The 24,853-nt window shown below is 38.6% G+C and overlaps 1 protein-coding gene across 3 annotated transcripts in view; it reads right to left on the reverse strand.

Annotated features, from left to right (window-relative positions):
* Window positions 1–8,109: 8,109 nt before the first annotated feature.
* The window catches only part of YLPM1 (YLP motif containing 1), a 74,366-nt gene continuing 57,622 nt past the window's right edge, over window positions 8,110–24,853 (reverse strand). Inside the window, exons 19-21 of one of the 3 annotated variants that reach the window (XM_081830219.1) lie at window positions 22,368–22,498; window positions 8,852–9,034; window positions 8,110–8,526 (exon numbers count right to left, since the gene is read on the reverse strand). In XM_081830219.1, coding sequence (XP_081686345.1) covers window positions 8,888–9,034; window positions 22,368–22,498 — 278 coding nt within the window. In that variant the 3' untranslated portion in view covers window positions 8,110–8,526; window positions 8,852–8,887. The other 2 variants (XR_014148348.1, XM_081830220.1) reach the window with 2 other exon arrangements.

Raw genomic sequence — 24,853 nt, forward strand, 5'->3', positions numbered from 1 at the left:
GTATTTTTTTTTTAATAATGAGAATGAATGAATTCATATTTTATGGCTGGAATAAATTTGAAAAAGATAATGCCCCAAAACATACTTTAAGAAATCAAACATAGCAAAAGTATACCCACCTTGACACTGACAGGTACCAACAAAGAAGCTTTAATGACATCCATCCTCTTTCCCCAGTAGAAATAGTAGAAAGCAATGGAGAGTTATAAGGAGGACATTCTGGTCAAATTCACAGCTGGGTATGGCTGCTCAGCCGCTCTGCTTAACCAAAGGGAATTCTTGCTGTCTTCTTTCTCTGGGACAAGTGTGTGCACACTATTTAATTGTGCATACACAGGTGCTTACCTGCCATCTTGATGAATGGAGGCATGGAAAGGATGTCACCCAAGGAGGAGGCAATATACATGCATCCATGTGCCAGCAAGCAATGAACAAAAAGTAACTTATTGCAAATTCAACATCAGTGTATTATGTATGTATTGCTATCTGGCTAAGTGAAAACAGAATTATTTACTCCAAAATATCAGTTACAAGGTACTGGTCAAAACATTTACATGCAATCTATGTAATATAACCTGATGTTTCCTCTCCTATGGACACCTTCTTTACAGTAATCATCTTTCAGATGTCTTTTATGATATACGTAAGAAGTCCCAAAATGATGGCCTGTAGGTAATATGTGGCCTCCAGCTGGCTTGATTTGCCACTACTCTATTGTCCTCATCATATTTTGAAAAGACTGCATCTCATAAAAATCCAGCTTTCCACTTTTATCTTCATCTGGTTACATCTGGTTTACCTTGCTTCATGGCAACCACTGTCTGGAGAAGAACAATCTCATTGAGATAGGGCAAGCACTCTGCATCTTTTCAGTCCCCACCATGCCCTACTGCCTCCCAGGCTGAGAGCCAGTTGCCATTATCATTCTGCTTCCACTGCTGATTTTCTCACAGTAGAGTTAAGAAGAAAATGAACACTTGTACTTTTATCTCTACCAAATGTGGGAAAAGTAAAGACATATAGTGTAGAATGTTTTGAGAAAAACTGGAAAGAGAACATTTTTCCTATGAGAATGAAGAATATTCCTACATGTCTAATTTGCAAACAAAGTATGTTCCTGATGAAAGAATAGAACATGCCATTATGGAACTACTGACCAATTCTCTCACTTATGTCTTCTTGTCCACAGCAGGCATTTGAACTTGTGATACGTGGCTTATGTAACACTTATAGAAATGCCACCAACTGGAAGATACAGAGGCAGTGAAAAAGCAAACTCAAGAATTGGAGTACTGTGAATTACACATGTTTACTTATATTAATTAACTTTATATTTAAATCCATCGCACCAAATCTAAATATGCTTGTTGAGCACCAGCTGTACATAACAGGTACTGCATATTAGGTGTTATAAGGATGGAAGAGGAGCAAAAATATAGTGCTTACCCTCTAGGAGTTTGCATTTGGGAATGGGAAGGGATGGGGAAGAAGGACAAGACAGGCATATAAGTTACTCTACTAGAAAGATAAACTAAAAGGAGATCATAGATCTATGGATGGACACTTGCGTTGCTTCCATATCTTGGCTAATATAAATAATGCTACAATAAACACAGGGGTGCATACATCTTTCCTTTTTTGGGGGGGGTAAATACCCAGTAGTAGAATCACTGGGTCATTTGATAATTATATTTTTAGTTTTTTGAGGAGCCTCCAAAGTCTTTTTCTACAGTGGCTGCACCAATTTGCATTCTCATCAACAGTAAGATGGTAATAATGTTGTTCGGTGACAGATGGTGACCACACTTACTGTGGTGAGCACTGAGTAATGTATGGAACTGTTGCATCATTATATTATACACCTGAAACTGTGGATATTAATTCTACTTAAAAAAATTAAATACATGAAAGCCACATCCAAAAAAGAAAAAAAGAGAGATCACAGGGCAAATCAAGCAAAACCCTTTGAGAGCTGGAAGGAGGGAGCAAACCAGGAGGATCAGGGAGAGCATAGCTTCAGGGAGAAAGGAGCATGTGAGGTGGGCCTTAAGACACAATTCCTAAAGGAAACGGGAAATTTGAGGGAAAGCTGAGGGTACAGTAAATCACACAGTGTGCCTGCAGTGTAGTGTACATGTGGTAAGAAGAGTGGAAGAGGAAGCTGGCAAAGTCGCTGGGATCATGTTACTGACAGACTTGACTGCCAAGCTGATGACTTGTCCTTAATAAGAGGGGTAATAGGGAACTTCCAAGTGAAAGAGGTTAAGATGCTTGTCATTGGAGCTAGAGCAAATAGGCTAGTTACATTACATAAGAAATTACAAATTACAGAAAATAAAACGTAAAACATGATTTCCTTTCCCCTGTTCTTACACAATAATTACTCATCAAATTTTAAACTGTGATTAAAAAGAGGTATCAAACAACCTAACAAGTAACACATGAGACCCTAAGTGTATAGTTATACTTGTGGGAGTGCAAGGGAGATGGTTTCAGAGGTAACCAACTGAATTATGTTGTTCCTGATATATTTACACGTGAATGTACTTCCAGGTCCACAGAAGTTAGAAAACACACACATGTGCACATGCATGCAACACACACACTAGTGGAGCATTCACCACCCTAGAACTTATGAAGGCCTCAGAGAGAAGGGATCATAGTTAAGGGGAAAAAAAGTGCCAGGTGACCAGGAAACCCAAGTTCCAGCCTTGCTTTGCCACCAAGTAACTGTAGACTTTGAGCAAGTAATTTCTCTTCTTTCAGCCTTAGAAATTTCATCTCTGAAATGAAGGAATTTGACAGGAATGAGCCCTAAGGTCTTTCCAACTTCTTCTCTAAGTATCAAGAGTTTCAAACTGGCAGCCTTCAAGTCAGAAATGGCAGGCAAACTGCTCAGGCCAAAGCATTTGCAAAAAAACGCAACCAACCAAACCAAAACCAAAATAAATTCTTAGTGTCCAAACACTAATTTCACATAAAAACCCAGATTTTGCACTTTTCTCGAAAACCCAGAAAATCGGGCAACAAGCACCCACATCCCTACATGGCCACAGTCTGCTGTGGCTGAGCAGGCGCTGCCTCCCCTTTGACCAGACCTACCTTGTTCTCCAGCTTGCCAGTCTCCACCCTCTGACTCACTCCTTTGTTACCTGTCCAACTGAGTTAAGTGTGTGACTACTGCCACGCTCATGGGAGACATCTCCTCTATTCACTCAAGAGATACATGAGCCATGCACCGAGCTAGCTAGATGCTGTAAAAGAAATAAACATTAGACATACCTAAGAATTAGAACTCTCCATCAGAAATAATAGGTGTGAGAGGGATTTCAAGTTATGGTGGAAGAGATTACTTCAATTCTTGAAATACAGGAAAAGGATCTGCAATCTAGATCAATATTGTCAAAACAAGAATGTGCATATTTGGTAGAAAGTGTAAGCTTCTTAAGTAGAAGACTCAAAGCCAAGTCCTTCCCTATATAATAAACCATTAAATCTACAAGCTCTTCATAGGATCACAGATGCAAGGTCCTGCTGGCAGGCAGAGGGCTATGCATAACTGCAGAAGCTCAGCTCCACTCAAGAGGATGCTCATTGACTATGGTTTAACATGAAAGCAATGGAGCCTGAGAACAGAACCAGATCAGTCACTGAGGTGCATAAATATCCAGATACAGAGGACGGTGGCCTAAGGATTTAACTTTCAGTCATGTGTGGACGAGGGACTCATCAGAGTCTCTGGCCCTCTAAGATGCATCATGATTCTTTGCTTTGTCAGAATCCTATCATGCAGGATTTTCCAGGAAATAAGATCTGCCTTTGTCATTTCATTATGGCATTTCTCTTGATAGTTCACCCCTCTGCTGTGCTGGCTCTTAAGCACCTGTCACCCTCTGAAGATGTTTATGTAAAGGATGCCATTGCTACTGTTCCTTCATTGCTAGAAATTAGGCAAGCACAGGAAGTGGCAGAGTGACGATGATGTATGAAATTCAAACTTTATAAGAGCAAAAGACAGCACGGATATCCATCAACAGAAACCTGGTATGTTAAATCGCATGATACGGTATTCTGCAGCTGTAAAAGGAAAAAGGGATGGAATGCTACTGAGCAATACAAAGGAACAAAGTACTGATACACACGACAACTTGAATGAATGCCAAGAGAATTACGCCATGTAAAAAAAGGCCAAAAGTCTAATCCCAAAAGGTTACATCTTAAACGATTTCACTTATATAACATTCTTTAAATGATACAATTACAGAAATGGAGAACAGATTAATGGTTGCCCCTAGAGATGGGGAGGTGTATGTGGAAGATGGGGGTGGATACACAAACCTACACATGTGATAAAACTGTATAGCAATATACCTACACAATATATATTCCATGCCATGAAAAGAACAGAAATATAAGTGATGCAATTGCTTAAAATTTTTCAGTAAAGCTCCTTATAATACAAAGGTACCTATGGGAAATTAGGGAGGGGGGGAGAGAGGAGGAGGAAAAAGGAGAGGATAGAAGAGAGAGGGAGAGAAGAGGAGGAGGGGGAATATTCCGAGAATGGGAATGTTCTATACACAAAATCTGAATGACCTCTAAGACACACTATTAAAAGAAAATGGAAAAATATGGTGGTTTGCGTAGCACTCTACCATTTGAGTAAACAAAAACAAAAATGTTAATACTTAATGTTTATCCACAGAATTTTTCTGAGAGGAAACAAAAGAAACAGGCAACACTGGTTACCTCTATTGATGGGATGTGGGAGGCTCAGGGTTGAGATGGGAGACTTTAACACATAGCCCTTGAACCTTCTGAATTTTATACCACATGGATGTATTACTTATTCATAAAATTACCATTTTCTTTTTCAATATATGAAAATCAAAGCAAATCCATGCTTCAGCGTCTTCACCTTTGTACACACCTGTAGTCTGGCCACTGCTTTCTGTTATTACTTATCCCCTCTGGGTACTTAGTACTTAGCCTTTGTACCTAAGCCTCTTAAGACGCCATACTGGTTCTGAAGATCAGTTTCACAGCTTACCTGAAAATGCTTCTGAATTATTACTCTTCCAACACACACACGCGCGCGCACACACACACGCTGCACTATTTCATATGACATAGCTCGGTCTATAGTAGCTGACTATAAAAGATGACAATGATCTTCAAGCCAAGTGAAAATTTTAGATTTCAAAAGCAAAAAAAGGAACAAGTCCAAAAGTAATAACGACGATGATGACAGCTACCAGTTTTTTACTTTTTACTCTGTGCTTGGTACTGGGCCAAGCGGCTGACGAGCGTCATCTCAATTTACTCCTCACAGCAACCTTTGCTAGGTAAGTTTTGTTACGTTCACTATATAGATGAGGAAATGGAAGCTCAGGTAGTTTAAATGATTTGCTTAAGGTCACATAACTTCTGAGAGAGGAACTTGAACTTGTACCAGGGTCTGTCAATACTAACAATGAGGAATCATTCTTCTGTGGCTTAGTAAAATTCACCTCAGTTTTGGTAGCTCTAAACTGTATCTGAGACAACCATACATCTCTTTGTAGCTGACAACTTGTTACTTTTACAGTCCTACCAATAAGCCAGGCTCTAGACACCAATATTACCAAAATACCTGCAATTTGCACAGTCAGCAGGATAAAATACTTAACATAAAAGCTGAGACATCTCCGAAGTAAGAAAACCTAGGTTGAAATTTTTAGTCAATCCAATTCAGAATTTAATACTTGGTTTACCCAAACAACCACCAGAATTCTTTCACAAAGGAAAGAAATCCCACCAGAAAATTTAAGACTTTTGTCTCAGTCAATAAACTTCTGAATTAATCATTGTTATCTAAATCAAATATAACTTCTTGAAAATTATGTGCATCAAACAAGTGTCAACAAACAGACTACTGTGTATAATTTATGGCTTTTGATCTTGTAATCAGTCACAATGTATTTTGAATAGGCCAACTTACCCCTAAATAAAATATTTTCTAAATAGAAAAAATTTCTGCATCTCATCAAGCAGAGCTGAATCACTAAAGTGAGATTTTTCACATTTAGTTTAAAAGATGTGAAACATTAAAGATACCAGGAACTTTCCCCAACACCAGATTATTCTGTATTAAGACACAACACAGGATTTTAAATCAACTTAATGTGATTAAAATAAAAAATTTAAAACACATACCATGCAGTTTTCTGAGATAAGGGAAACAAAGTTAATAAAACAACAGTAAAATGCTAGCAAATAAACGGAACCCAAGTTTGGTCTTCTGTATTCCAAGGACATCTCTTAATAAACTTAAAATATTTGTGTTATCAAGGCATTTTCTACCCATACTAAATTTCTCTAAGTTATCCTTGGGCTTTCTAGTCTATTCTCTGTCTAGTGGCAATGCAAATTCAAGAATTTTTTAATAGTCCCATTAGACTAACAAAGTCAAATATCAACTGACAGTCTCTATTACTTTCTTTTTGGGGACTAATCTTTTTTTCATTAATCTTCTTTCATTGAGGTTATTTTGTTAGACCAACTTTCTAAAGTAGCCAATATTCTATGTTCATCCCCTAAGGTCATGTTAATCTGTATCTTCCAAAAACCAGCAGAGGCCATTTCTGACTCTGTTCCCTCTTCCCTATCTCCTTTGGTGTAAGATCACAGACACAAAGCCATGGCTGCAAGGCAAAAATACGGCAGATTTAAAGTGATTCATGAGTGATTACCACTTATTTCACTGGCATTCTGAATACTGTTAGAACTTAAAAAGGTTAAGAAAACTAAAGTAAAACATCCTCTATATGCTTCCATTGTCTTCTGAACTAGAGAACACATTCTGGAAATACTGTTTTTGTTAAGACCAGACATTTGGTAGATTCAAGTGGGTCTCTGTACAAACAATAATTCTATTGGCTATCTTGTGATGTACCTTCATTCAACATCATAAAAGCAGCTGAGAAAGATGGGTACATAGAGGTGTACCGTCGGCCAATAAGCAACGAGAGTAGCTTGTTAAATACTACAGACAGTGGAAGTTATCTAATGTAGGAAATTATACATTCAATATTGACTTGTTAATGATCTCAAAGCCTCTTACATGTAAACATTCAGAACTTCGAGAAGATAGAACAGAAAGTTGTTAGGATTCCCATTAGTCTTCAGTACTGTAATTTCACATTCTTGAACCCAAAGTTATACTATTTGAATGCTAATAAATATCATTTCTGGTCACACAGTACTTAATGTAGGTCATAAAATTAAAAGGTTTTTGTCCATAGCCCAAAAGTGAATATTTCAAAATATTCAAGCCTTTTGTGAACAAATTTACACTTGCTGAGTTGGATTACAAAGTGGAAACGGTGTTTGAGGAAGAAAGCTCCTCTCATGTTAGAAAATGACGTTTTTTTCTTTGCAGAATGGAAAAGGGAAAAGAGGTTTTGTTGCTTTTAAAATGGAATGATATTTGGGTTTTAGCTCTGTGCATTTCTAGGTTCCACCTGGTACTATCCACGAGAGAGGAAATTCTGTGCAGAAGTCCACGCTTTCCAATAATGAGCAATCTGGGAAGAACCTGAAAACTTGACAGGCTTAGAGGCTGCCTGCCAGAGGGCTGCACATCTCCGTACTCGTTCTCCCCTGCAATCTTGATGAAAACATCAACCATTCAAGTTTAGCAATAAGGCAACAAACTCCTGAGTTCTATGGAGTACATCAGTTCTGCCCACCAGGAATCAAAGCCAGATGAGGGAAAAATCAAAACATAACATAGCATGAGGGGAGAAAGTGAAAAGAGGGAGGAACAACAAGAGGATCAAAAAAATAAAACAATAAAACATCATGCTATAGAACTGATGTACTCCAGGGAACCACTGAATATTTGCAATTGTCTCTACTGGTCTTCAACACGCAAAGACAGAGAACGAAATCAGCTATCAAAGATCACTGAGCCTTCCTTGTGTTTACAATATGTGCTATGGAATCACTAAGCTATATAACATTCATCAGGAAAGAGATTTTGGGATGTTCGGCTAGCACGTAATTAGAACACACCATATTAAAAAAGCAATAAAAAGTAAAATTAAGAAAACAAGAGAAAGGGGCCCATGCTGTATAGCCCATGAATCTCATCGGCTTTATCGTGAAAGTTTATTGTTTTTAATCCTAGTACAATCAGCTACCAGTTACATACAGTAAAAAACAAAAACAGCCACAAAGCAATGATGATAGAGATAGTCTGTGACATTGTACAGCGGAGGAAATATTTTCTGTTGGAATCCTCCAGCAGACCCCCACCTGGCTTCAGCAGTTAAGCTATCACTCCCTCCCTCCCCAAAATAGTTAAAAAGAAAAATTAATGTCTTGCTTGGGTATAGCAAGATTCTAAGACCTCTTGGGGACACTGGAGAACTTTAAAAAAACTAAAGTGGTAGAAACAAAACAAAAACTGAAACGTGGAAGGCAAGGTGACACACAACGAAGCTCCATGAGGCCGTGGCTTCAGATCACCTCAAAGCGAACCACCTGGAAAGAAAAGAAAAGGCTGTCATACCACGAAACAGCATGCACAAAGTTCAGATGCCAGTATCTCATCACTCCACTCCTCCTCAAATCTACAGACTCCAAGCTTTTCTCAAGTCTTATATTAAGGGAGCCAGGTTGCAGAAAATTGCTCCCTTTTCCAACACCCTGCATTGTAAATGTTGGCAAGTAGCACATACTTACTCTGTTAAGAACCAGAAAATAATACAAGAAGAGAAGCATTTTTAGCAAAGCATGCTGTCTCCTTTATCTCAAACCCTTCAAAACAACCACACAGTAGGCTATTTATATGACTGTGCAATCTTACCTTAGAGGAACAATGACTCCGTTCAAAAACTAAGTATCATATATATTTGGTTCGATTGAGGGCTTTTTCAGCCAGGTGACCACTTTCATCTGTGATCTTCTCCCAATCAGTCTGTCCGACCACAAAACCTATGGCCCTTTTCCTATCTGCGTCCTTCTTTTCTTCCAGGTCTGCCCATCTCACCTAAAAAGAACACAGCGTTAGGCTGGGCTTTAGGAAAAATCAATATGCAACGAGCTTCTTCACTCTCTCGATAGTCTAAGGGGTAGGATAACTAATCTGAAACTAAGAGATAAAAACATTAGGAATTAACTGGGGAGAAGTGGAGAAAGCCATGTATCTTAAGTTACAGAAAGAAAATTCTCTGGTCAGTCACCAAGTCCTAACCCTTCCAGCTCCTGAACAGTTCAGCTCTCAGCTCAGTCCTGGCACCTCCATTTCCTCTGTCCCTCCTTTCTGGTTCACTGATCTTATTTTTCCCTCTGCCTAGTCTTCCTACCTTACATGCTCACTCCCTCCAATCCATTCTGCCAGAGTGATCCCCAAATACACACTGTTGTGACTCTCACCTGCTTTAAATCCTTCCCCTGCCTAAAGAATAAAATCCAAGCACACAGGTCCCTCTGGATCTGGCCCTGTCTACTCTCCAGTGGCATTTCTGGGCAGTGCCTACAGCCTTTTATATAAGCAGTACAAAATTACTTCTAGCTCTCCGAGCACACTGGGCCATTTACCATCTCTGTAATCGTGCATATACTAGTCTCCTTCCTGAAATGTCTTTGCCTTAACCCTGTCCACCTGCTGTGAGTCTAGTCATCAACCACTGCTTTATCTTTCTTGTTCTTTGCCAATCAAATAATTAATCAATCATTGCTTCCTTAGAGCTACTTCTGGATTTTGACATGTTTACTTTTGAACTTTCACACTATATTGCAATGATCTATTTATAGACCTGTCTTCCCTAACAGACTATAAATACCTTAAATCAGTGGACTTTTATTTATCTCTACACAATAAATATTTCTTAAAATCTAATCTTAGAAAATAGGGAGCCGGTATTACTATTTTCATTCATGAGATAAAGAGATGAAGAGATGGACTCAACTGCTGGCATTTATGAAAATACATAGATTTTAACTACAAATACATAGATCAGGGATATTTCCCATTGGTTGGTATTCTGATATTTTTAGAATGTAAGCAGATACATTTTGAATTTTAGTAACATATCAAACATAGAGTCTTATATTAACAATTAAAAAAATAAGCAGACATATTCTGCAAAAGTTGAAATACTTAAGGAGAAACTATGAAACTGTGGACATAGCACCAACGTCTACAGAGATTGTATTTTTTTTTTAAGATTTATTTATTTGAGAGAGAAAGAGCAAGTGCACATGTGGGAGGGGCATGGAGAGGGAGAGAGAATTTTTTCTTTCTTTCTTTCTTTTTTTTTTAAAGATTTTATTTATTTATTTGACAGAGAGAGCGAGAGAAGGAACACAAGCAGGGGGAGTGGGAGAGGGAGAAGCAGGCTTGCTGCTGAGCAGGGAGCTCGATGTGGGGCTCGATCCCAGGACTCTGGGTTCATGACCTGAGCCGAAGGCAGATGCCCAATGACTGAGCCACCGAGGTGCCCCAGGACAGAGAATTTCAAGCAGACTCTGCACTGAGCATGGAGCCTGACATGGGGCTCGATCTCACAATCCTGAGATCATGACCTGAGCCGAAACCAAGAGTTGGACGCTTAACTGACTGCACCACCCATGCGCCCCCAAGACTGTATTTTAAATATAGCTTGTGATTTATTATCTGTGACAAGGAAAGAAAACCAGAGCACGCATACTCCATGTTCTTCACACTGGACCCAGAAATGCATTACTGCTCTTAGAGGTACACTGACCTTCCCTATTATCATTTATAGGACTGGTAATGAAAGGACTAGGCTTCTCCAAAGAGCACCCACTTGGTCAAAGAGAAGATACGTAGTAACAGGAGTGGGAAAAATTGATAACACAACTCTTTAAAAAAAATTTTTTTTTAAAGATTTTACTTATTTATTTGACAGAGAGAGAGAGAACACAAGCAGGGGGAGGGGCAGAGGGAGAGGGAGAAGCAGGCTCCCCACTGAGCAGGGAGCCTGATGCAGGGCTTGATCTCAGGACCCTGAGATCATGACCTGAGCCGAAGGCAGACACTTAACTGATTGAGCTACCCAGGTGCCCCAACACCCAACTCTTTTTAAAGTAGATTTTTAGTGTGTAGAAAACCTAAATTTCCTTCATGGACTTTAGTTAAAAAAAAAAAAAAAAAGCCTAAATCTTAAATAATGTGGCCTTTTGTATACAGAGATCTCTGGGCTTTCGGCTACATATTTATGCTCATTGTATTTATTTTGATAGATTCATACACTCTCTCAGTTGCCCTTGGGATCAAGGGGACACATTTTAGCAAAAGATGATTATGGTTAAGGAGGATGAAGGATGGACAGATTGTGGCCACTGAGGAAAGAAATGGTAACTAGTCCACAGTACATCCTTAGCACAGAGTTAAACATACTGGTCAATCTCACCCTGAATAAACTAAGAGCTAACTTTTAAGTCTGCAGCTTAAATTAAGTCTTTAAAACTCGGATAAAATAAAGAACATAGGATTAGAAGAAAAAGTATGTAACTTTTTTAACAATTTTATTTATTTATTTGACAGAGAGAGACAGGGAGAGAGGGAACACAAGCAGTGGGAGAGGGAGAAGCAAGCCCCGTGCCGAGCACGGAGCCTGATGCGGGGCTTGATCCCAGACCCAGGGACCATGACCCGAGCCGAAGGCAGACACTCAATGACTGAGCCACCCAGGCGCCCCAACACCCAACTCTTTTTAAAGTAGATTTTTAGTGTGTAGAAAACCTAAATTATTATTTAAATATTATTGCTTATTTTTTAAATAAGCAATATGTTTTAGCATAAATGCCCACAATTTTAAGTTGAAATTAAAATATTTTGGAAACTACTGTATTTTGTTCATATCTCTAATATACACTGGTGCTGTATTAACATTATTTATTTACATCTTGGACTCTCCACTTAAAGGTCTGCTCTTTAAGAGGCCTCATCCACAGACCTGACACACACTCAACACTGTCGAATGAATGAATGATTACCAAAACACTAAATATATCAGGGGCAGAATAATGACTTTCAACTTGAAATGGTTTCTTTTTTTTTTTTTAAGATTTTATTTATTTGACAGGGGGAGTGTGAAAGGGAGAAGCAGGCCCCCCGCTGAGCAGGGAGCCCGATGTGGGGCTCAATCTCAGGACCCTAGAATCATGACCTGAGCCGAAGGCGGACACTTAGACTGAGCCACTCAGGCGCCCCTTGAAATGGTTTCTTTCTTTTTTTTTTTTTTTAAAGATTTTATTTTATTTATTTGACAGAGAGAGAGAGAGACAGCTAGAGAGGGAACACAAGCAGGGGGAGTGGGAGAGGGAGAAGCAGGCTCCCGGCCGAGCAAAGAGCCTGATGCGGGGCTCGATCCCAGGACCCTGGGATCATGACCTGAGCTGAAGGCAGATGCTTAACGACTGAGCCACCCAGGTGCCCCGAAATGGTTTCTTAAATGTCGGTGTCTCTCCTAATCTTCCTAGAGGTACTTTAACTGAGACTTTACCATTTTTTTTTTGCCATTTATCTTAACCATTAAAAAAATGTGTAATACAGGAAAGTCTTGACTAACACTCAAAGGTTTGAGGTACATACATTTCAGCCATTGTCACTAAAAATATTTCTAAAATGTGTGAGTCCCACAAACAAGGGAACTGCTCACGTTCCAGTCATCAAAGAAACACAAAGTCCACTTAAGCTACCATTTTATGCCCAACTAAGCAACTGAAAAATTTTTTTTAAAAGATTTTATTTTTTGACAGAGAGAGTCAGCAAGAGAGGGAACACAAGCAGGGGGAGTGGGAGAGGGGGAAGCAGGCTTCCCACCGAGCAGGGAGCCCGTTGCAGGGCTTGATCCCAGGACCCTGGGATCATGACCTGAGCCGAAGGCAGATGCTTAACAACTGAGTCACCCACGCACCCCTAAGCGACTGAAATTTTTTTTTTTTGCGACTGAAATTTTTAAAAAATAAACTATATTTAAAAAATCTAGCCATTTTGGTAAAATTCTAGTATGATCAACCCTACAGAACTACCTTTTTGTTATAGTGGACATTAATCCTAGGAACCTGCCTGGTATTTGTAAAAAACTCAATTATAGAAAAAGCAAGAGACCCCAGGAAAGGAACAGTTATGAATTCTGCATTCGTTGCCACCTGCAGGATCTCCTTGTTGTCTGGTGTTGATTTTGGTGAGTGGTTTTAGAGTTAAAAACTATTTGAAATGAGGATGTGAGGCAGGGGAGGAGAGTCAAAGATAAGCCACTTCAAAGAACTAGGATGTGGGGGTTAAGAAGATGGCAGCAAAGTAGGCTCGCCTTGGCCCACAAATAAAACTAGATAACTATCAAATCATCCTAAATACCCCAGAAATCGATCTGAAGACTGGCGAACAAACTGCACACTAAAGGTAGAGAAGAGGCCACACTGAAGAAGGTAGAAAGTGTGGAAAGGCGGTTTGGGGGGGAAACAGATTTGCTTAGAGAAATCTAAGCAAAACAGATATAAGTAACATGCCTGACATGGTGGCTGCTGTGGCCGGGAGGGAAGAACGAATCCCCATAGTAATTGCCTTGGAAAGCAAGAGGGGCTGAATTTCATGACTTCTGGCAACCAGCGGAGAGTTTTAAAGGTCAGCAGGCTTGGCTGGGAGAGAGCCCTGAGGGCACTGCCCTGCTCTTGGAGAGAAGGAAGGCAAACATACAGCATGGAAACAGCAATCTGAAGAGTGCCTGTGGCATACAGTGGGAAGGTTATTTGCTCATCTTGGAGCACATCCTGGAGAGACAGCATTCACAGACAGAGAACCCTCTGGAAACAAAGGAACTGGCCAGTGCCATTTCCCTCCCCTGCCCCTTAGCATAAGCACAGGACTACCTGTGGGAATCAGCGCAGCACCGATACTCGCTACCTAACTTGCCTAAACTGAGCCCCCCAGTCCCCCCACCGCGTGCACTCTGCTGGAACTGCCTCTCCCACTCACAATAGCCTCAGTCCCAGTGAGCGGAAACCCTCTCCCAGAAGACTGAACCAAACCCTTGCTCATACTGCCATCTCCTGAGGAGGGAGTTTTGCAGAGCTTCAGTTCTGGCAGTGGTGGTGACAGGTCTCATTTCACAAACCGACCAGAGCACACCTAGTTAAAATGTACCACATTCAGGCCAGGGACCAAACACTGCCCACAACTGGCAAAGAGCCTCTGCAGATAACTGGCCTGAAGGATGAAATGACCAGGAAAAAAGAGCATATGCAGCATACACTCCCAGAACTGCCAGGCCCTGGGGAACAGGGGACACCACAGAACAGGGCACTACAGGACCTCTTCTTCATAAGGCCATTACCCTCAAGAATGAGAGATGTAGTTGACTTTGCTAACAAACAGAAAGAGGCACAGAGACTTAGACAAAATGAGAAGACAGAAATTTATCTCAAATGAAAGAACAAGGACACAGCCAGAAATCTAAGCAAAACAGATATAAGTAACATGCCTGATAAAGAATTTAAAGTAATGATCATTAGATACTCACTGGACCAGAGGAAAGAATTGAGGACATCAGTGAGACCCTTAACAGAGACAGAGAAAGAATAACATAGCAAAGATAAAGAGTACAATAAATGAAATGAGAAACATGCTTGAGGGAATGAACAGCAGGATGGAAGAAGCAAAAGAACGAATTAGTGATCTAAGGAGACAGAGTAATGGAAAGTAATCAGGCTGAACAAAGGAGAGAAAAAAGAATTATGCAAAATGAAAACAGTCTTAGGGAACTCAGTGACTCTATCAAATGTAGTAACATTCTTATTATAGGAGTCCCAGAAGAAGAAGACAGAAAAGGGGGACAGAAAATTTATTTGAAGACATAATAGCTGAAAACTTCCCTAATCTGGGGCAGGAACTCAGTGACTCTATCAAATGTAGTCACATTCTTATTATAGAAGTCCCAGAAGAAGAAGACAGAATAAGGGGACAGAAAATTTATTTGAAGACATAATAGCTGAAAACTTCCCTAGTCTGGGGAAGGAAACATATTCAGATCCAGGAAGCACAAAGAACTTCCATCAAAAATCAACAAAAGCAGATCCACACCAAGACATATTGTAATTAAACTGGCAAAATATAATAATAAAGAAAAAGTCTTAAAAAGAGCAAGACAAAAGAAGGCAGTAACTAACAAGGGAAAACTCATAAGGCTAGCAGGAGATTTTTCAGCAGAAACTTTTCAAGCCAGAAGGGAGTGGCATGATACATTCAAAGTGCTAAATGGGAAAAATCTGCAGCCAAGAACACGCTATCCAGCAAGGCTATCATTCAGAAAAGAAGGACAGACAAAGAGTTTCCCAGACAAACAAAAACAAGGGAGTTCATGATCACTAAACCAGCCCTGCAAGAAATATTAAAGGGAACTCTGAGTGGAAAGGAGAGACCCAAAGTGACAGCATAAAGGTAGGAAACACAAAAGCAGTAAAAATGAATATTTCTGTTAAAAATCAGTCAAGGAACTCACAAAATAAAAGGATGTAAAATATACCAACAAATATTTAAAATGTGGGGAGGAGAGGTGAAAAGAATGGGTTCAAACTTAAATGACCATTAACTTAATATAGACTGCTATATGCAGAAGAGGTTATAAACAAACCTAATGGTAACCATATATCAAAAACCACTAATAAATATGCAAAGAATGAAGAGAAATAAATCAAATATATCACTAAAGAAAATCAGCAAACCATGAAAGAGAGAAAAGAAAGGATCAGAGATTATCTCCAGAAACAATCACAAAACAAATAAGAAAATGACAACAAATACATATTTATCAATAATTACATTGAATGTAAATGGACTAAATGCTCCAATCAAAAGACATATGGTGATGGAATGGATAAAAAAAAAATGAGACCCATCTATATGCTGCCTACAAGACACTCATTTTAGACCTAAGGAAACCTGCAGATTGAAAGTGAAGAGATACAGAAATATCTATCCTGCAAATGGATGTTAAAAGAAAGCCAGAGTAGCAATACTTAAATTGGACAAAATAGACTTTAAAACAAAGACTGTAACAAGAGACAAAGAAGGACACAATATAGGAATGAAAGGGACAATCCAACAAGAAGATATAACAATTGTCTATATTTATGCACCCAACAAGGGAGCACCTAAATACATAAAACAGTTAATAATAAACATTAAGGAACTAATCAATAATACAGTAATAGTAGGGACTTTAACACCCCATTTATATCAATAGATAGATCATCTAAACAGAAAATCAACAAAGAAACAATGGCTTTGAACGGCACTCTGGAACAGATGGATTTAACAGATATATTCAGAATATTCCATCCTAAAACAGCAGAATACACATTCTTTTCAAGTGCATAGGGCACATTCTCCAGAAGAGATCACATATTTAGCCCACAAAACAAGCCTCAACAAGCTTCAACAAATTCAAGATCACAGCCATACCACACATCTTTTCTGACCACAATACTATGAAACTAAAAGTCAACCACAAGAAAAAATCTGGAAAGAGCACAAATATGTGGAGGTTAAATAACGTGCTACTAAACAATGAATGGGTCAAATAGGAAATAAAAGAAGAAATTTTAAAAGTACATGGAAGCAAACCAATGAAAACAAAAATACAACAGTCCAAAACCTCTGGGATACAGCAAAAGTGGCTCTAAGAGGTTAGTATAGAGCATTACAGACATACCTCAAGAAGCAAGAAAAATCTCAAATAAACAACCTAACCTGACACCTAAAGAAGCTAGGAAAAAAAGAACAAACAAAACCTAAAACCAGAAGAAGAAAGGAAATAATAAACATGAGAGCAGAAATAAATGATATAGAAACTAAAAAAACAATAGAAAAGATCAATGAAATCAGGAACTGGTTCAATATCAATCAATATCAATTAAATTGACAAACCTCTAGCCAGACTTAACAAATAAAAAAAGGAGAAAGGACTCAATAAAATCACAAACAAGAGAGGAGAAATAACAACCAGCACCACAGAAATACAAACAATTATAAGTGAATATTATGAAAAACTATATGCCAACAAATTGGACAACCTAGAAGAAGTGGATAAATTCCTAGAAACATATAAACTACCAAAAGTGAAACAGGAAGTGACAGAAAATTTGAACAGATTGATAACCAGCAAAGAAAAGGAATCAGTAATCAAAAAACTCCCAACAAACAGAAGTCCAGGACCAGATGGCTTCACAGGCAAGTTCTACGAAACACTTAAAAGTTAATAACTATTCTTCTCAAACTATTCCAAAAAAATAGAAAAGGAAAACTTCCAAATTCATTCTATGAGGCAGCATTATCCTCATAACAAAACTGGAGAAAGACACCACTAAAAAAGAGAACTACAGGCCAATATCCCTGATGAACATAGACGTAAAATTTTCAACAAAATACTAGCAAACTGAATCCAACAACACATTAAAAAAATCATTCACCACAATCTAGTGAGATTTATTCCTGGGTTGCCAGGATGGTTCATATATGCAAATCAATCAACATCACATCATATGATCATTTCAATAGATGCGGAAAAAGCATTTGACAAAGTACAACATCCATTTATGATAAAAACCCTCAACAAAGTAGGTTTAGAGGGAACATACCTCAACATAATAAAGGTCATATATGAGAAACCCACAGCCAATATCATCCTTAATGGGAAAAAAGGGAGAGCTCTTTCCCTAAGGTCAGAAACAAGACAAGGATATTCACTCTCACCACTTTTATTCAACACAGTACTGGAAGTCCTAGCCACAGCAATCAGACAACAAAAAGAAATAAAAGGCATCCAAGTCAATAAGTAAGCAGTAAAACTTTCACTATTTGCAGACAACATGATACTACCTAAAGAAAATCTGAAAGACTCCACCAAAAAACTGCTAAACGAATTTAGTAAATTCTCAGGATACAAAATCAATGTGCAGAAATCCGTTACATTTCTATACACCAATAATGAAGCTGCAGAAAAAGAAATTAAGAAAACAATCCCATTTACAACTGCACCAAAAATAATCAGATACCCAGGAATAAACCTAACCAAAGAAGTGAAAGACCCAGTGTACTCTGAAAACTATAAAACACTGATGAAAGAAATTGAAGATGACACAAAGAAATGGGAAGACATTCCAATTCTCATGGGTTGGAAGAACAAATCTTGTTAAAATGTCTATACCCAAAGCAATCTACACATTTAATGCAATCCCTATCAAAATACCAACATCATTTTTCACAGAACTAGAACAACAATTCTAAAATTTGTATGGAACCACAAAGGATCCCAAATAGCCAAAGCAATCTTGAAAAAGCAAAGCAAAGCAAAGCAAAGCAAAGCTGGAGGCATCACAATTCTGGACTTCAAGTTACATTAAAGCTGCAGTAATCAAAACAGTATGGTACTGGCACAAAAAGAGACACACAGATCAATGGGACAGAACAGAAAACCCAGAAATGAACCTACAACTATATGGTCAATTAATCTTCAACAAAGCAGGAAAGAATATCCAATGAGAAAAAGACAGTTTCTTCAACAAATGGTGTTGGGAAAACTGGACAGCAACATGTAAAAGAAAGAAACTGGACCATGTTTCATATACGAAAATAAATTCAAAATGAATTGAAGATCTAAATGTGAGACCCAAAACCATAAAAATCCTAGAAGAGAACACAGGTAGTAACTTCTATGACATGGGCTGTAGCAACCTCTTCCTATGTCTTCTGAGGCAAGGGAAACAAAAGCAAAAATAAACTACTGGGACTACATTAAAGCAAAAAGCTTCTGCACAGCAAAGGAAAAAATCAACAAAACTAAAAGACAACCTATGGAATGGGAGAAGATATTTGCAAATGACATATCCAATTAAGGGTTAGTATCCAAAATATATAAAGAACTTATAAAACTCAACACCCCAAAAACAAATAATCCAATTAGAACATAGGCAGAAGGTATGAACAGACATTTCTCCAAAGACACACAGATGGCCAACAGACACATGAAAAGATGCTCATCATCACTTATCATCAGGGAAATGCAAATAAAAACTATAATGAGGTATCACCTCATACCTGTCAGAATGGCTAAAATCAACAGCACAAGAAACAGCAGGTGTTGGCAAGGATGTGGAGAAAAAGGAACACGCATACACTATTGGTGGGAATGCAAGCTGGTGCAGCCACTGTGAAAAACAGTATGGAGGTTCCTCAAAAGTTAAAAATACAACGACTCTATGATCTGGCAATCGCACTACTGGGTATTTACCCAAAGAATACAAAAACACTAATTCAAAGGGATACATGTACTTCTATATTTACAGCAGTATTATTTACAATAACCAAATTATGGAAGCAGCCTAAGTGTCCATGAATTAATCAGTGGATAAAGATGTGGCATGTGTGTGTGTGTATAATATGCGTGTATGTATATATATAATGCTAAGTGAAATAAGTCAATCAGAGAAAGACAAATATCATAATGATTTTACTCATATGTGGAATTTAAAAAACAAAACAAATGATCAAAGGGGAAAAAAGAGAGACAAATCAAGAAACAGACTCTTGGAGCACCTGGGTGGCTCAGTCAGTTAGGTACCCAACTGTTGGTTTTGGTTCGGGTCATAATCTCATGGGTCCTGAGATCGAGCCCTGCATTGGGCTCTATGCTCAGCAGAGAGTCTGCTTGAGATTCTCTCCCTATTCCTCTGCCCCTCCCCCCAGCTTGTGCTCTTTCTCTCTCTCTCTCAAATAAATAAAATCTTAAAAAAAAAAAAAAGAAAGAAAGAAAGAAACAGACTCTTAAAAGTATGAAGGACAAACTGATGATTACCAGAGGGGAGTGAGCAGGCGGATGGATGAAACAGTCAATGGGGATTAAGGAGTGCACTTGTCATGATGAGCACAAGCTGTTGTATGGAAGTATTGAATTACTACATTGTACACCTAAAACTAATATAACACTGTATGTTAACTAACTGGAATTAAAATAAAAACTTAAAAAAAAAAAAAAAGAACTAGGATGTGCACAGCTTAATTCTTTGTCCACCCAGCTTACAAAGTAAATTATATGGGATCACATACTCCGTAGAGTAATAGTTATTTGACTAAAAATAAACTAGAGAAAAATATTTCTCATTTGAGATTATTCACTGTTACTGAACTATGCCAAATTATTATTCCCAAGGAGGAGCTATTTCTACTTCTATTGCCCCAACCTTTAGACTGGAATAGGAGGAATCCACACAGGTAGAGCCCTGGGTGGAGGTGGGCACACACAGAAGGCCCCCCATCTCCCTCTGTCCTCCTCTCAAGTCACAGGGACAAGGGTGGGCCTAGGGACTGTCTGAAGTATTAAAAGAGCTTGGAAAACTGGAGTTCTTTGTAATGTTATCCAGTGTAATGAAGTGTCACTGGCATTTTTATTCCCCTTCAATAAATACTCTTTCAATATTAAAAGTACTGAAGAAATTCATAAAAAAGAAATGATGTGTAAAGATAAAGAAGTGATACACAGCTTCATCTTAAGGAAATGCAAACAGATCCCATTTTTGTCTTACCTATCAAACTGTCAAAAGTTTAAAAGTTTGATAATAGCACCTTTGGTCCAAGTGTGGAAAAACAGGCATTTACTTACATGTGGGTGTATAAACAGGTGTAACCTTTTGGAAAAAAAGCTCACAGTATTTGTCAAAATGATATATCATACTCTATAAGATTGTAGCTTTAGTGCTAACTATCTACCCTAGGGATATACTTTTAAAACGATGCCAAGAACAGGGCACCTGGGTGGCTCAGTTGGTTAAGCAACTGCCTTCAGCTCGGGTCGTGATCCTGGAGTCCTGGGATCGAGTCCCGCATCGGGCTTCCCGCTCAGTGGGGAGTCTGCTTCTCCCTCTGACTCTCTCCCCTCTCATGCTCTCTCTCACTCTCTCTCTCTCAAATAAATAAATAAAATCTTTGAGAAGAAGAAGAAAAAAAAAAAAAAACAATGCCAAGAACAGATGCACCATGACTTTCACCATGGTTATTTATATTAACAATACAGTGAAAACAGCATCAGTATCCACCAATAAGGGACCTGATAAATAATTGTACAACCAAACAATGGCATATTATGCAGCTATTTAAAAAGAATGATAGGTCTGTATACACTTATATAGAAAGATCAAGACAAATTAGCTAGAAAAGGCTTATCCAGATCATATATAATATGATCTTTTTTTACTTCGTTATTTTGTTTTAAAGGATATACACAAAGGTCACTTTTCCTGAATTTGATGTCTATGTGGAAGGCCTACGCAGTGTTTTGGTTACATTTCTCTGCTCCTTTTCACAGCAAAACTTCATCAAAAAGGTGTCTCCATTTGTTCTATATTTCATTTCCTATTACTTCTTTAGTCTGCTCCAAACTGGCTTGTGCCCTTCAACTCTCTAAGAAAACTTGACTGATTACTGATCGATCATCAATGATCTCCACGTTGCCAAATCTAATAGTCATTTCTGTGCTCCCAATTTACTTGCCCTCTCTGTATCATTTAACAACTGACTACTCTTTACTTCTTGAAACATTTACCTCTACCTGAATTTCTAAATTTTAAGGTCCTGTGTCTTATTATCATTTCTAACTTAAATGGTCCCTCACTGACCTCATTTTTTAGTCTCAAACTGGACTCCCCCAGTTTTCTCTGAGTCAGTAAAGGGCACCCGACACATGGAGTGCTTATGGCCAGAACCCTGAAGATTCACCTTTGGTTCCATCCACTCCTGGACCCTCTATACCTAATCCATTAAGAAATCCCGCAGATCCTTGGGGCGCCTGGGTGTCTCAGTCGGTTTAGCGTCCCACTCCTGATTTCAGCTCAGGTTATGACCTCAGGGTTGTGGGATCAAGCCCCTCGTCGTTGGGCTCTGTGCTCAGCGGGGAGTCTTCTTGAGATTCTCTCTCTCCCTCTGCCCCTCCCCTGCCCTTGCTCACTCTCTCTCACAAAAATAAATAAATCTTAAAAAAAAAAAAAGAACTCCACAGATTCTCTTTCTGCACCTGGCTATTCTGCCCCATGACAAAACAGCACAAGGGGCCATTTCAAACTCCGTTAAGGTTGACAACATGCTGGCCATGAGATTCTCTTCTCCATTTGTGAAGTTACCTGTACATTTTAATCTGATAATTTGTAAGGTCTGACTCCTTTTTTTTGATCTGTAATATGATACAGTATAAACTAAATCACTCTACAAAATAGCATTCATATTCTTATCTGCCTGTAACTTTCTAAAACCAGATGCCGAAACAGCCCTTCATCTAATGGCAATTATTGACAAAGTCTCTTACTCTCTTCTTCCCAGGTTCAGAAGCACGAGTGTCATAATCATCAGGGAGCTGAAGATAGTCCTCCATTCTGCTGGCAATTGCTTCCCAGTCACGCTTCCTTTTAGTACCAGTTCTCAAGCCATCCAACTTGTCTGAGGGACAAACACAGAGCCGTAGCATTAAGGAAGAGTGTGAGTTTGCACACAACACACAAACAAAGGAAAAGAAGTCTGGAACACTGTCAGAGGGCAGATCCACATTTTTGAGAGCAGCACCACTTGCAGATCCCAACTATCTTCGTGGCTGAGATAATAGTTCTGTGCAATTTCCATTGTTTATTTGGTGTTCATACTGGCAGGCATTACATTACAATGTTAAGTCACAAATACGGGTAGAGCAAGAAAAGTCACTTGTCTCCTGGCCTCCCACCCCACCAAATCACACTTCAGCTCTCATGTTCTGAAGGAAAATGTGAAGACGGGTTTTTCTAAAAGCTATTTCTTCCACTCTTTTTTTTTTTCTTTAACACAATATTAACACCACCCATTTGATCTGCAATCACATGTGATACTGTGTCATATGAAAAGTAAGTAGTACCAACAACTTAATGAGCCAAGCTAATGTTTAAAAAGGTTTTAGATTAATAGCTCCTTGGGATTTTGACCAGTGTGCGAGGACTCGCCATGAGGTAATGTTTCTGAGTAAGTTGATTGTACAAATCACATTCTTTGGTTATACTATGAAGTGCTATTGACCATCCTGAGGCTAAGAGCTAGTCAGTCCAAGTGACCAGATCTAAATTTTCTTTCTGAATCCTCAATTTGAGAGGGCTAGGCTTCCCAAGGGCCCCAAACTGTAACTAATTAAATGAAGAGAGATTGCGGATTCAGAAATTATGAGACAGGAGTTTAGGTGTCTTCAAGAACAAGCAATGAAAATGTGTAGTCATTTTTAATTGGTTGTTAATACTGATTTTGAATTCCCTATGTGAAATATGAGTTATATATATTTTTAGCTACGTTGAAGCACTAAACTTTTGAATCATCTGTGATTATATACACACACTATTATTAAGCAAGTCAATAAAAGAAAACCTAAAAATGTCAGAAATACACAATAACCACACTTCATTAAACTCCATAGAGGGTGCAGGGTGTATATATGATAAAAATCTGTTAGGCACCAAGTTGGGGAGAACTTGATATGAAAAGGAAAGTACAATGGAAGCAGTGGCAGGAGAGAGGGTGAGTTTATGCTTCAAATGTAAAAGATTCACACACAACTAATTGTACCATACTACACAGGCTTAAAAAACCAGTAAGATTTCACATACTTGGCAAAGCTTTTATTTCCTAAAACCCTCCCCCATAAAAGCAGTATTACTGAAAAATCTTCAAGCAAACTACAACACTTTACAAAACTCAATAAATTTTAATCATCACTTTGGAAAAACTTTTAACATGGATGAGTTCAACACAAACAGTTTCCTAATCTCCTCTGTAAATCACATGCTATACCAAATGGCTCTATCTTCATGTGTATGACAGGCCGTATTATACAGATTCTTAAGGAAGTGATCTCCTGAGTGCACAGGGACGAAGATTATGGTATTAGAAAACCAATGAAGTCCCACAAACAATAAAACTGTTCTAGTTCCACAGCATACAGTATTACTAGAAGAGTAGGAAGCTCTAACACACTTAGTAAATAAACCTCAGAGGATTTCCAAACTTAAGATCAACTTTGACATTAACATATTTCAAAGGAAAAAATTCATATCTGAATTCCAAGAATAGAGCATGGCCAAGGCAGCAATGCAGAAGGGCAAGTGTGAAAACTGCAAGAACATTTCCTCAGACACTGGGTATGTGACAGGAGTTACAGACCAGGAGTCCCATATTTGCAACATGGAGGATCAGAAGAGCATGTACTTCTAGTCTGAACACCCTTGTTTGTAATGTTTAATTTGAAATTTCATTGTGCACAGCATGTTTAAAGCTTCCTTCTTGGGGCTGAAGAAAGGTTCATACCTCTTCCACATGGCATCCTGAAAACCCAAACACACAGATGTATGGCATAAGGTGAGGGAAGAGGAATCTGGGGTGTTAATTACAGAAGACGGCTGGTGTCCCATACACCCATACTAATGATTTTCAGAGGTTTGAATTTCAAAAGATGAAGTTTTAAGATGAAGATGAAGGTCTAAACATCCAACCTGGGAGGGTCGCAGAATTTTCCCACATCTTCAGAACAGTAAATATTATACAGTACAACCGAAAGTTTTTGCAGATACATCTATGCATTTTCTAAACATAAATGGTGTTTCTGAAAATTTGTTCATGGTAAACATACAAGGGTTATGTGCCTATATGAATAACTGCATTCCAACTGTTAAGAGATGAAACTGCCTGACATGTAGAAGGCTAATACACAATAACCGATAAGCAGAGACAAATGACAGATGAGAAAAGCAAAAGTACTTGGTATGGAGAAACCTACATTAGGAT

Source organism: Leptonychotes weddellii, chromosome 9 (genome assembly GCF_054177405.1).
Source record: "Leptonychotes weddellii isolate Sample4059 chromosome 9, ASM5417740v2, whole genome shotgun sequence".
Classification (NCBI taxonomy): domain Eukaryota; kingdom Metazoa; phylum Chordata; class Mammalia; order Carnivora; family Phocidae; genus Leptonychotes; species Leptonychotes weddellii.